Source organism: Pezoporus flaviventris, unplaced genomic scaffold (assembly GCF_033815535.1).
Source record: "Pezoporus flaviventris isolate CSIRO_AGI_PZ_B2104156 unplaced genomic scaffold, CSIRO_AGI_Pfla_v1 ptg000063l, whole genome shotgun sequence".
Classification (NCBI taxonomy): Eukaryota; Metazoa; Chordata; class Aves; order Psittaciformes; family Psittacidae; genus Pezoporus; species Pezoporus flaviventris.
In genome coordinates this window covers 2,910,583-2,924,111 of record NW_026892611.1, presented here as the reverse complement: position 1 = coordinate 2,924,111, position 13,529 = coordinate 2,910,583, and the positions used below count along the sequence as shown (strand labels likewise).

Sequence of the window (13,529 nt, the reverse complement as noted above, 5' to 3'; positions counted from 1 at the left end):
TGGTTGAAGGTGGTGATGAGCTCCACAGCATCACCTTTGTCAACCCAGGAGCTGGTCACTGTGGGGGCACCCCACAACCAGCAGCACCCCAGGGTTTGGAGCAGGGCTGGTGCAGCCAGGCTGGTGGCACCACCTTGTGCTACCACCGTGTCCCAGGCTCATACACCCTGTGCTGAGGGACACTGGGGTGGCTCGGGGGGTCCCTGTCCTTCCTGCACACAGGAGCAGTGACAGCAGCCATGGGGGGACTTTGCTCCACTGCTCTCCCTGCGGCAAAGGGGGTTCCTCAAGACCCCCCTGTTCTGAGCAGGGGCGCAGGCAGGACAAAGGGCCCCGTCCCTTGCACCCTGCAGCAGGGTGGCCCTGCAGATAGGTGGGGTGGGGACAGCTCTGCAGCCCCCATGCTCTTATCTGCAGCCACATGCACTGCCTGGAGCACGGCTGCGGGAGGCCTGCAGCAGCACCCAGGGGTCCCACATCAGCTCCATGGTACAGACCCTGGGGACACTGGGGCCCCTCTGCCCCATGGGGTGCAGCTCTCCAGCACAGGGCTGTGTTTGGGTACCCACAGGCACCCGGGCTGGCTGGGATGGGGACAATCCCACATGGCACTTTGCCTTTGTCCTGGTTTATGTGCTGGGGTCCTGTGCCACACTCTGGGGAGCTCTGCAGCCCCCCCCAGACACCTCTGGGTGACAGCAGGGGCTGAACACGAGGGGGGGGGGCGTCCCTTTCAGCCCCCCAGCTCCCAGCATCCTGATGCCTGGGGAGAGGCTGAAGCTGGGGCTTCATTCACCTTGTGCCACCTCCTGCCACGGCCTGGCCAGGCCAGGGTGGGAGGCGATGTGGGTGATGCTGCCCCTGTTCCTGTCACCCAGAGGCAGCAGCGGGCCTGGGGACAGCCCGTGTGTCAGGGCAGGGTCCCCGATAGCCGGACACTGCTGCTTATCGGGGTCCCCATGCGGGTCCTGGCAGGGGGCTATCACCTCCCTGCAGGCAGCTTCCAGGAACAGCAGCGTGTCCTGGAGCAAACAACGGGGCGCAATGGCACGGGGGGGACACACACTGGGGGTCCCCCACAATGGGGATGGGGGACACCTATGGCTAGGGGGACACCTATGGCCAGTGGTTGCAATGGGGACAAGTATGACCAGGGTCATGCGCAGTGAGGTGACACAGTACCCTTGGGGACACATATGGCTGGGGGGAATGTCCTATGGGGACACAAAGGGACATCCCTCCAGGGAGCACATCCCCTTGGGAAGGAGGCACATAAGACAAGGGACATGTACTGCTATGGGACGTGCCCCTGCAGGCTGGGGGCCCATCTTTTGGGGGGGACACACACACTGCAAGGGGCCATGTCCCTCATGGCAGCACATGTGGTACTTTGAAGGCCACTCACCCCAGGGGGACACAGGGCCCTCACACTCACATCCATGTTAGGGGGACCCCCTGCACACATGTGTTGTTCCCACCATCATCACCCTGGGCCCCATCCCCATGGAGTTCCCATGTCCCCGATGCATGTCCAACAGCTGGGAACCAGTCTGCAATGGGTAGCTCCCAGTTTGGGGTCCCCGCACCATCCTGGTGTCCATAATGCCTCTGGCATGGGGGGTGTCACCCTGAAGACCCCCCCCATCCTCAAGAACCCCATAGGCTACGCCAGGCTGGGTGGGAGCTGTTTAGGGCTGTGTGTCCCGTCCCCCCCCCGGCGGGCATGAAGGGGTTAAGGGCGCCGTCCAGCTGTGCAGTGCAGATGTGAGATATGCAGATGAGGCAGAGCAGGTTTTATAAGGCGGGTGCAGAGCCAGCACCCCCCAAAGCCACAGTGACACCCCCAGGGGTAGGTACCACCTACTGGGAGCTGCTGCTCCGCTCTGGGGCGATGGGACTGGGGGGACAAGGAAGGGGTAGGGGGGCTATTGGGATGGGGAAGGCATCAAGAACCTCCATCCTGCTCCAGGATGGTGGGATTGGGGTGGATAAAGAAGGGCTTGGGGGATTCAAGGTTAGGGAGGACACTGGAGCTTCCACCATGCAGTGGGACCAGGGGGATAGGGATGGCACAATGGGAATGCTGGGTGGGGAGGTGGTGTCTCTAACAGTTCTCTGTGTGTCCCCCCCACAGGCTGTGCTTGCTGCTCGCCCCATGGCACACACCACGCGCCGCCCCGGGCAGGATATCATCGTATACTGTAAGTTCACTATGAGACACTACAGTATAGATGATGTACTCCCCTGCGCTGCACCACCGCTGACGCACCGACCGGCCCAGGACCAGCACCGCGGGCATGGAGGGATGGGGGATGCGTGTGGGGCTGGGATGTGGAACATGGGATGGGGGGGGGGGGGGGGGGTAATGGGTGGGGAGGATGGGATGGGGGTACCATGGGTGCAGCCAAGGACCTGCGGCCGGCGGGGAAACCGTTACCATTACTGAGTTTAGTAATGGTAACGGTTCTGCTGACGGCCAGGCACGCGGCACGGACGTGGCACAACGTGGCATGGACATGGCATGGACATGGCAATGGAGCCCCGGGATGGGACACGGGGCAATAAAGGGGGTTACAGCACCATGGATCTGGCTCTTCTTCTTCACCGTGTCCACTGGGGGCTCTGGGCCTGGGGCAGGGTCACTGGGAGCACTGGGAGGCTCAGGGAGTGCATTTGGGTGTGGGTGGGATGAAGAACCTTGGGGTGCATTTGGGTGTATTTCAATGGGAGAACTGGGGGGCACGTTGTGGGGACTGGGGAGACTTGGGGAGCACTGGGGTGTACTGCAGCGGGAGCACTGGGATGCACAGGGATGCATTGAAGAGGGGAACTGGGAGCACTGGGGCTTATTGGGGAGCACGGAGGAGTAGTGGATGTGTGGGGTGTGTTGTGGGGGCGTCCCGGGCATCCTGGGGAGCACTGGGATGGGCTGGGGAGTGCTGTAGGGAGCACTGGGACACACTGGGACGTGTTGTGGGGTGCACTGTGTGCACCGGGGTGTGCTCCAGAGGGCACCGGAGCTCACTGGGCTGTGTGCTGGGGGCACTGGGAGCCCCGGGAGGTGAAGGGGGGGCACCGGGACCACTGGAGGCTCCCACCGCCCTGCACCGCGTTGTGGGGCCAGCAGGGGGCACACCCTGCCCCGGCCCCTCCTATCCCGCTTCCTTCCCACACTCCCCCGCGGCGGGCAGCGGCGCGCTGCTCCCGCGCTCTTCCTCTCTCCTCCTCCTCTCTGCACCAATGAGAGCGGGCGGCGCTCCTGCTCCCGGCGTGCCCCGCGGCGGGCAAGATGGCGGCACCCATGGCCGCGGTGGCGGCGCGCTCCGTACGCTGGGCCGTGCGGGCCGCAGCGGCGGGGCCGCTCCGGCTGGGCCCAGGTGTGATGCGGAGCAGCGGGGCCGGGGTAACGCGGCTTTGGGTGCTCTCGGTTCATTCCTTGCGCTGCTTTCTTCCAGCCCCTTCCAGATGTGTTCCGCGGCCCGCCCGCTGCAGCGGGAGCAGCTCGGCGCTGGGCAGCATCCTGGGGGTCCCCTCGGAGAAGCCGTCCGGAGCGCTGGGCCAGCACCCGCCGCCCCTTGCCACCAGCAGAGGTGAGCGGTCCCGGTCCCACTGGTGATGCCGGTTCTCTCTCGGTGGGGGTTAACAGCGTTCAAACTCCTCTTTTCCGCCCCCCCATAGAGGAGCAGGAGCGGCTTCTGCGGGGTCGGCCCGACCAGCCCCGCAACCCCAAGGTGCTCCGAATCGCCATCATCGGGGCGCCCAACGCGGGCAAGTCCACGCTGTGCAATCAGCTCTTGGGCAGGAAGGTGAGGCCGGGGCGCAGCAGCGGGCTCAGGGCGTTCAGGCCCTCTCTTTGGTGCGAGTCCCGCGTGTCCGATGGGTTGGGTTGGTTTGGTTTGGTTTGCTGCAGGTCTTCCCTGTCTCCAAGAAAGTGCACACAACGCGATGCAAGGCCCGCGGCGTTGTCACCCACGAGGACACTCAGCTGGTGAGCTGCCCTGCTTGGGCTGCGGCGCTGGGAAGCCTTAGAAGTGGGGGGGGGGGTCCTGTTTACACCCATATGTACTTCTCTATTTATATTCCATAATTTCTATCGTACATTCCCTTTATATCCTTCTGATTGCACAAATAAGTTGGGCTTGGTCACAGGCTGCAGGTAAACTTACAAGATTTGTCTTTCTAGGTCATTCTGGACACACCTGGCCTCACTAATCCCTTTAAAGTCAAAAGGTATCATCACTGGTGGTGTGGGGAGAGAAGGGGGGTCCTGTCCATTGAGGTGTGATAAAACCAGAGTGATGGACACCGGGAGTGACTGGAATGCGGGTTTTAGCCTTATTTTGGTCTCTGGGTTTTTTGTTGTTGCAGTTTCAGTGGTGTCCCTTGAGCCCTGTTGTGTTTGATTCTGCCCGTGTGTGTGTAACAGGGGATGTCACAGCCCTTAGGGCAGCCTCGTGTCAGCTGGGATGATGGAAAGGACTGTTTTCCCTGCCCCTTTGAGGGGAAGGAAGACGACTGTGATCCCCTGTGTCTGGCTTACTCCTTTGCATCTGTGTTTCAGACATAAATTGGATGCAGCCATGCTGACAGACCCATGGGACAGCATGAAACACGCAGACTTAGGTGGGTGCTCAGCTCCTCTTGGGTCAAGCCAAGCCCTTTATCTGCCACAGATGTTCACAGCCCCATGGCTGTGATACCTGGATGTTCACTGGGCAGAAAAGGCAGCCCTAGGAGCATGAAATAGGACGGAAGGGTGGTGAAAAGACTTAATACTGAGCTCAGGAGTGGATAAGAATTGCCTGGTGCCAAGGGGGAGCAGTCTGGGTTAATAATTGGGTTTAGATGTTAAGTTTTAGCACGTGTGATGTTGTTTGGATGGCAGGGATAAACAGCACTTTATAGTTCTGTCGGTTAGAATTCTCCTTTATGGTTCCATCTGCGTGGTACTCTTTAGAAGAGGGAGAAGTGGCAGCAGGAGGGCAGCATAAACTGTAGAGAACGTATTGGATAGTGCAGGTTTTTTTTATCTCCTTCCCTCTTTCCTGTCAGTTCTGGTTTTGGTGGATGTGTCTGATCACTGGACACGGAACTCCCTGAGCAAGGAGGTGCTGAAGTGCCTGTCCAAGTTTCCCCAGGTCCCCAGTGTCCTCGTTCTGAACAAGGTAAATGAGGAGCTTCTGCCTTCTACAGTGTTTTACGCTGGTGTCTTTAGACAGCACCATCAGCAGTGATGTGAGTCCAGGTCACTGTGGCTGGGTGTGCTTCTGTCCACTTCTACTGCAGAAGGCTTCTCCTGCAGCAGCTTCCTCCCCTGCGCGGTTTCCTCTGGCTCCTTCGGATCCAGGGCCCCGCTGCCAGCCTCATTTAGGACGAATTCCTGATGCCTCCCTCCCTCCCTTTAGGTGGATCTGCTAAAGAAGAAGTTCCTGCTGCTGGAGCTGGTCAATGAGCTGACGGAGGGAATTGTGAATGGAAAGAAACTGGAAGTGAGAGCTGCGCTTGAACAGGATTCCAGTTCTTCCGCAAAGTCTCCTCTTCAGATCACTCAGGCTTCACCATGTGAGAGCAGGGCCCCCGAGTCAAGCCCAAATCGAGCCCAAGGTGGCTCTGGCTTGGAAAACCACAGTGGTGTGAAGGCTTCAGAGTCCAGCGTTGTCACACGAGAAGCACAGCGGCCGACTGGAAATGGACCCAAAGAGCTGAAAGACAGGAAAGGTTGGCCGGGCTTCCAGGAAATTTTCATGCTGGCAGCTCTCCGTGGGGAGGAGGTGGATACACTCAAGGTAACTGCAGTCTGAGCTGGAGACTGGTGTGCTCTTACCCCTGTGAGACTCCAGTACTTCCTGCTGAGCTTCATGTCCTGGGGCGAAGTAGCAGAGCTGCTGTTCTCAGCCTGGGATCTGGGGGAAGTGTTGTCAACGTGCAGTATGTCCGTGCTGTACCTCCAGAGTTCTCTGTACAGGACTCTTATTTGGGGCTCTCCAAACAGCATCTTGCTCATAAAGATGAGGCCACCTAATGCGTTATCTTTGAGCTACAAAAGATACTGTGGGCTTTTATAACTCGTACAAATGGCTCTGGGGAGGTGTGACCCTTTGGTAGGGTTTCAGTTGCAGATGCTTCCCTTTCTCCTTTCCCGGCCACAGGTACTAAACTACCAGGAGAAGAGAAGGCTCCTGAAGGGGAGACCTTAGAGCAGCTCCAGTGCCTAAAGGGGCTCCAGGAAACCTGGAGAGGGGCTTTGGACAAGGGATGTAGGGACAGGCCAAGGGGAATGGCTTTAACCTGCCAGAGGGGAGACTGAGCTGAGCTCTTAGGCAGAAGCTTTTCCCTATGAGGGTGCTGAGGCGCTGGCACAGGGTGCCCAGAGAAGCTGTGGCTGCCCCATCCCTGGCAGTGTTCAAGGCCAGGTTGGACACAGGGGCTTGGAGCAAGGTGCTCTAGTGGAAGGGGTCCCTGCCCATGGCAGGGGTTGGAGCTGGATGAGCTTTAAGGTCCCTTCAGCCCAACCCATCCCATGATTCTATGCTCTGAGGCCTGACCAGCAGCAGCATCCTCGTAGTGACTCACAGCAGGATGGGGACCCGGGTAGGTGGCGCCATGTGAGCGGTACATGACATCTGATGATGTGCTGTGTGTTTTGTGTGACAGCGGTACCTCCTCCTGCAAGCCAAGCCAGGCCCTTGGGAGTTTCACAGCGGGGTCTTGACCAGCCAGTCACCTCAGGAGGTCTGTACCAATATCATCAGGGAGAAGATACTGGAGTACCTGCCACTGGAAGTGCCCTATGGTGTGACTCAGGTGGGAAGCATGCAGAAGCAGACTTGCCTTTGAGTGTGGGATGAGAATCCCTTTATTTGAAGCTGTGAGATAGATGTGCCAGACTTTTCACAGCCCCCATGGGGTAACTTGGAACTGACACAATCAGTCTCACAGCGCCTGATGTGCGTTGAAAGGGGTTGGGGAGCCGAGCTGCCCTCTGAGGGAGCAGCATTTGTGGTTGCTGAGGAGCTTTGTGGACGTGCTGAGTGCTCACTTGATATTGCAGGTGACAGAGATGTGGGAGGAAGGAGAGTGTGGGGAGCTCCTCATTGTGCAGAACCTCGTGGTCCCAAGGAAGTCTCATATGGTGAGTGACAGAAGACAGATGGGTGCTGGGGAGTGTGAAATGAGGTTCCTTTGCAGCGTGTGTGCATCCTCGCTGTGATCCCCTCTCCTCAGCTGTGGGCTTTCAGCCTGGCACAGGCTGCTCATGCTTATGCCTTTCTGGGGTTGCCCATGGTTTGATCTTCGGATTTCTATCACTGTTGTATCCCCTGTTGTGTTGTTGGGGCAGTTCCTTCCTGCTGTTAAGCAGCATCAGGGTGAGCATGGTGAGCTTCTCTTTGGGTTTCAATCCAGATGATGCTGATCGGGAAAGGAGGGAAGGTCATCAGCAGGATTGCTCAGGAGGCTGGCCAGGACCTGATGAACGCTTTCCTGTGTGATGTCCGCTTGAAGCTCAAGGTGGAGGTGAAGAGTTGAGCTCTTTGCCCATGTTTTAACAGACTTGAGCTCTCTGTTTGTGCAGAGAAACCAGTCCCGTTTTCCCCCACGGGTCTCTTGGCGCCTTTGTTCAGTCCAGAAGCAGAGAGTGATGGCATCAGGGTTGAGGCCTGAAGTAGGATGTGTTATTCTCTGCGGGAATGGCCCAAACTGAAACAAAGCCTTCAGACCTGCCACTCTATGGAGCCCTTGGCACAGAGGACGGTGGAGCCCAGCACCCTCCTGAGCTGCACGTGGATCTGGTGGTCGGAGGCTTGAGTTTCCTCTCCACATGAGGCTGTGCTCAGGTGTTTGGAGCCAGAAATGCAGGCCAGTCCCCATGTCCTGTTATACATCAACGTCGCTGAGTGAGGAGAGCCCAGGCTGCTGCCCCAGCAGTGAGGAGATCTGGGATTTCTGCTCCTGCTGGAACCTGTTGAGCAAATCCTGCACCCACCAGCATAAGATCAGGGAGATGGTTTAGCAGCATTGGGAAAATGGAAATTGGGAGCTGCTGGCGGATATTCCACTGATAGGGATGCCTCATGGATCATCCACGAGCTGGGTGGAAAAGCCTCCCGTGAGGGGCTGCCTTGCCTCTGGGACACTGGGCTCTCTGAAATGCTGCTGTCCAGCTTCTGTATTTGCCTTGCAATAAAGTGAGGTCACAGCACAACTGATTGTTCCCGTCGCCGTTCTTCCTCCCCATCACCCAGACCTTGCAGCCATCGCCTTCCCTAGGCTTTGTTCCTGCTAACTCCAGGCTGCTCTTAGGTTTTTTTTTCCTCCTCCTTTATTCCCAGTTTAGCTTCGATCCCATTTCCTGCAGGTTGCACCTCGGCGGAGGGTAAGTGGGCAAGGAGAGGTTGGAGGTGTCTTGGTGGGTGGGAATATGAAGGGAAAGCCATGGGGAGGTCGGGATGAGCTGGGATGAGGCACGTGGAGCCTTCTTCCAGGCAGGAGCAGGGCACCCGGAGCAGTGGCTGGTCCTGGGGGTGATGGAGGTGTAGGAAGAGAAGAGGTGAGCTCCGTGGTTAATGAGCTTGACGGCAGGGCTCATTAACCCTTGCGCTCGCGGGGTTTAATTGACTTTGCCTCCCACCACCGCCAGGGGGCGACACGCCGCGGCGCTTCGCCCCCCTTTATCCCTCCCTGCGCATGCGCAAGGGGGCGGGCCCGGCGGGTCCGTTGGCGGGCGGCGCGCGTGCGCGGGAGCGGCTGGCGCAGCCACCACGGCGAGAGCGGGCGGCGGCGGCGGCGAGCGGCGGGGCCGGCACGGGCACAGCGGCGGCGGCGCCATGAGGCCCGGGCAGGGGCACCGAGAGTAAGTCCGGGCTGCGGCGGGACGGGAGCGGCCGCCGCCTCCTCACCGGGGTAGCGGGACCTTCGCGGCCCAACCCCCCCCCCCCCCCTCCCACCCCCCATTGTCCTTCCCCGGTGTCCCCTCCCCCCACAGCGTGAGGTGCTCGCCGCTGTCGTGACCCCCACACCTCCTGTCGCGACAGCGCTTCCCGGAGTTCACCCCCTCCCCCACCCCCGGGGTAGCTCTTCCGCTCAGTCCGGTGTTACCCCCCCCCCCTCCAGCCTGTGGTCGTCCTTGTGAGGGGCCGGGGGGAGCCTGGCCGGGCCCCTCTGCACCCCCCACACTGCCAATGCCTGCCCCCCGGTAGCGAATACACAGCGGGAGTCGCGAGAATACCTCATCAGTCGCGACAGAGAAGTGCCTTCAGGAAGCGGGGGGGGGGTTGCGGTCGCGGTGCGTGCGGATCCTTTGTGTAATTCCTTCCCAAGAAAAGTGTCTGCTCGCCAGAGGTGTCCGTAACCACGGGGCGCTTTGATCCCCCCCCAGCCATGTGTTTGCGGGAGAGCTGCGGAGCTCCAGTTCCCTCTTTGCAGCCCTTTTACTGAGCAGAGTACTTGAGATGCTGTTGGTTGTGCAGAGCGTGAGCTTCCACAGCAGCACCTGCGAGGGCTTACGGACATCCTCCATCCTCCTCCCGCATCGCCTCCCGCTGCTCGGTACCAGTTTTAGGGCAGATCCCAAGCGCAGGTTGGGTTAGGTCAGTGTTCATTCATTCCAGTCGCTTCTTACCGCAGCCCTGCGTTTCCTTGTGCCACACCGAGAAAACACAAGTTGATTCGGCAAACTTTTCTTTGCAGCAATGCTCCCTTAGCTGCGTGTTGCACAAACCCTGCTCTTTGTTGCACGGGGATGAGGTTGGCTTCTCGAGTGATGTCATTTGTGCTGGCGATGACTTTGTGATTGAATAAATCCTGCCAGGCTCCGTGGTTCTGTGTGTGTGTGCGTGCCGGAGAAACTTCATCTGCTGCAGCAGCCAACGGGGAGGATTCAGCGAGCGGAGCGGAGTAGGCAGTAAGGGAACAGCGATGGCAGCTGCTTTTCCCCTTCAGCGCGTGTATTTCTGCTCGTGACTTTTTTCCACCTAAAGAATTTGAACTTGTTGGAGTCCTTTCGTTGAAGTAAATGCAGAAAGCAGTGGGAAAGATGCTGTCGAAGCATATTGGTGGTGAGAGCAGGCTCTGGCAGCCAGCAGCCTGGGGAGTGGAGGATGTAAGGGGAGCATTCAGGTCCTGGAAAGCCAATCCAGAGGGTCTGAAAACTCAGGGAGGGAAAAAGCAGCAGCAAGAGAATGAAAGAAGCAAATTAACTGGTGATGTTTTAGCACAGGAAGGTTCGGATCAAGAGCAACCATCAGAACAGAGGGTAAGATTTGCAATAAGTACAGGATCTAAGCCTTCAGGGAAGAATGATCCCATAAAGAAAGTCTGTTTGTAGTTTGTTATATGATATTTACAATGAGCAGAATTTCTGAGGTGAAGAAGTCAGAGACTGACCCTTTCCTGAGGGGAGTCACAGGAGCTGGAGGATGGGTTGATGAACAGGCAGTGATTTACAAGCATGGCTTCAAATATTCTCAGTATTCCTCAACTATTTTAAGTAGCCATATTGAGTTCAAGCCCAACCAGCCTGAGAGTCTGGAGAGAGGAAGCAGGAGCAGGAATTAAGCAAAAATAGAGAAATCTGACATAATGGATGACAAGGGAGAAGATGATTGCTGAAAGATGCCGGCACGCTCCCTGTTCCTTCGTGCTTGCTGTGTGTGTGTTGTGTTACACAGCTTTGGAAGTGTAAGAAAGAAAAGGGAAAAGAAGATGCTGAGATAAAAGAAAAGGCAGGTGCTTAAATTCTGTTAAGGATCAGCTTTGATACTGACAGTAAGTAGTGACCTTACTTGCTGCTCCCTCTCTGTCATTTCCTGAGCTTCTCAATTGAATAAATAATGGGCTTAGCACCAAACAAATACCATTTAATAAGATGGTATTTTTGTTCCCCCTCTCGCTTCACATTTGCAAACAGATTCACACTTTTTCTGCTTGAGCAGAGCCTCGGGTGCTATTTCTGTTAATAACGTTAAAAAAATAAGTTGGAGTATGGCCACATAGTATTGAGGGGTTTTTTTTCCTCTCCAAATGTAAAATTAAGGAACCCTTATGTTCCCTGTAACTTGGATATTTGCCTTCATTTAAGTCTTATTTGTATTTGTTTCAAGTTGTCATCTGATAGATAAGCTTTTAGATCTACATGTGCTTCTGGGAACTGTAAGTAGATGAAGAGGCGAGGAAGGGATTTAGTCAAGGACTGAAGTATCTGTGTTTGCCAGAGATGCAGACTGTGTGATGTACAGGAGCCTCAGCTCGTATCCTCGCCTGCGCCTGCTGGATATGGGATAGGAACTTGTATAGTTTCCTCTCCAGTGCAGTAGTTTTTCACCTTGGTTTGTCCATTCATCTTTATTCTGCTTTGGTTTTGACCTGGGCTGACACACAGAGATGGGCAGAGGAAGAAGTAGAGGTGGTTGCCCTGATTGCCCCCACCCCAAAGCCTCTATCACAGAAACATGTTGTATCCTATATATTGCTGGCTTGCTCATCTTCAGTGAGTGGACTTGCTGATTTATGGAGATGGGAGATGAAGTAATGTCCATTCTGCATTTCTCTAAAGCTTGGTAGCTCCTAGGATTCTGGGATTTATGGAATTATTAAAGACACCACTGAGAGCATAGCCACAGCCTGACTTGCTTGATTTATTTAGCAGATGATCAGAACTTTCACATAATTGCTTTAAGAACATGTAGTTCACTGAAATACTACGCCCAGCAGTGGAGTAGCAGGTCACTCCGTCACGTTGTAGACTAACAGGGGCCTGCTGACTCCTCTGAAGCTGTTCATGGGGTAAGATGCTCCTGAAGATGAGTAAAAGCTTCAGCGTTTTCCTCATGGAATGTATCATCCCACCACTCCCTATTTTCAGCATTTAAAACATTTCCAAACTGGGAAGTTAAGTGAATAATTCAGATTCTTACTCCTTGTGTGCTATTCCATATTCCCACTTTCCCATTGTATTCTGGGACTCCTATTAAAATCATAACCATAATGGTCTTGGAGCAGTTTTTCTTTCAATTGCAGATCCTTAGTTTGAATATGAATGCTGAAAGGAGTTTTCTTACACTCTTCATCTTTTTTTCTTCCCCCAAAAATTGCTTCCCAACTACTGATTCAGCTGCTCAGGAACATTGCTTCTGAAAAGGCATTCTGCTGACTGGCATCCAGAACAGTCGGCTTTGGCTTTGTCCAAAAATACTTTTCCAATGGATTGTATTCCTCAAAAGCTGCTGGTTTCCATGTGTTTAGTGATCTAGCTCAGGTTAGATCTAGGGCAGAAGCTTTTCCCTGTGAGGGTGCTGAGGCGCTGGCACAGGGTGCCCAGAGAAGCTGTGGCTGCCCCATCCCTGGCAGTGTTCAAGGCCAGGTTGGACACAGGGGCTTGGAGCAAGCTGCTCTAGTGGAAGGGGTCCCTGCCCGTGGCAGGGGTTGGAACTGGATGAGCTTTAAGGTCCTTTCCAACCCAAACCATTCCATGATTTAAATGGGCACTTAGAAACCAACAGTGATGATGGCCCATGGCTGATCTGGCTTCATAGACTCTGCGGACCCCGCTTCCTTAATTCAGTACGTTCTCTCTGGGTGTCTCTTCATGTCTCCCCACTCGTTTCATATTTGATTTGTTGTTGCTATAATTATTCTCCCCCTGCGCTCGAGAATTATGCATAGTTTACATATTCCCATTGCTTAACTTATTTATACTGTGTTTGAAGCTTGGTCCAAGTTTCCAGGGTTTGTGAAGAAAATGGTGATATTTCAGGATTGGAATCATTTCACAAGGAAGTTTGGCTGCAGTCTGGCTTTGGTGTGGAATAACAAGGGTGTAACAGGGGGGTGCTGGGGTGGGATTGGGAGAGATGTTTTAATGGAAGTTTTCAAGTCCCATGCAGTGCTTCTGATCTGCTGAATGTTGTGTGTGGAGCGGTTGAGTTGAACGTCTGGATTATTGATGTGTTTAGAGATAACTGAGTTGCTCCAAGCTTCTAAATGGATGCATTGATGGATGTACCTTAGGGAAATGTGTTAGAAAACAGGTTTTCTGTTAATGCAATGCATTGGTGACATACTTCTAAGTAAAATTCTGTTGAATTAGGTCCTGCTTCCAGTGCGAACGAGCTCTGTAGCATCAGTGTGCAGTAAGTAAGAAAGGTTTGTAATTTCTTACGATGTCTGTAGTAATGTGATACAGAAAAGGTGAACCATGAAAGTGAAGCTATTTTTAGTATTGAAAAAGAGACAGAAATGATCCACCAAGTGACACGTTGCTGACGTCTGTAGTGCAGCCAACCCAGTTAAGGTGCTGTATATTGTTTCCAGCAGGATTCTGATTGTTTTGGATTCAGAAACCGCATGAGAGCGAAGGGAAATGGGTGAAATGACATGTTCTGCTGTTCAGAGTGGATTTAGCATCCCCTTGTGTCATTCCGCTTCTGCATGGGCAATCTCCCTGTCCTGTGCTCCTCAGCTAAGATGTCAGCCACCCACAGCATTCCCAGGTGATTTTTTTCCTATCTGGTTGGTTTGGGCTTTCTGTCGGA

The 13,529-nt window shown here is 55.2% G+C and overlaps 2 protein-coding genes across 4 annotated transcripts in view; both read left to right on the top strand.

Moving 5' to 3' along the window:
- The first annotated feature begins 3,239 nt into the window (after nt 1-3,239).
- On the top strand, nt 3,240-7,935 carry ERAL1 (Era like 12S mitochondrial rRNA chaperone 1). 2 transcript variants are annotated; one of them, XM_061470141.1, is made up of 11 exons: nt 3,240-3,377; nt 3,456-3,590; nt 3,679-3,806; nt 3,911-3,988; nt 4,184-4,230; nt 4,562-4,623; nt 5,053-5,165; nt 5,406-5,786; nt 6,655-6,804; nt 7,052-7,132; nt 7,405-7,935. In XM_061470141.1, the coding sequence occupies exons 1-11, from the start codon at nt 3,290-3,292 to the stop codon at nt 7,525-7,527; spliced, it is 1,386 nt and encodes a 461-aa protein (XP_061326125.1). In that variant the 5' UTR covers nt 3,240-3,289; the 3' UTR covers nt 7,528-7,935. The 2 variants fall into 2 exon arrangements, with proteins under 2 accessions (XP_061326125.1, XP_061326124.1); XM_061470140.1 differs by having other exon boundaries at nt 3,275-3,590.
- A 790-nt stretch (nt 7,936-8,725) lies between these two features.
- The window catches only part of FAM222B (family with sequence similarity 222 member B), a 35,857-nt gene continuing 31,053 nt past the window's right edge, over nt 8,726-13,529 (top strand). Inside the window, exon 1 of one of the 2 annotated variants that reach the window (XM_061470129.1) lies at nt 8,726-8,851. The gene's annotated coding sequence lies outside the window, so the exon portion shown is untranslated. The remainder of the gene's footprint in view (nt 8,852-13,529) is intronic. The other variant, XM_061470131.1, reaches the window with a different exon arrangement.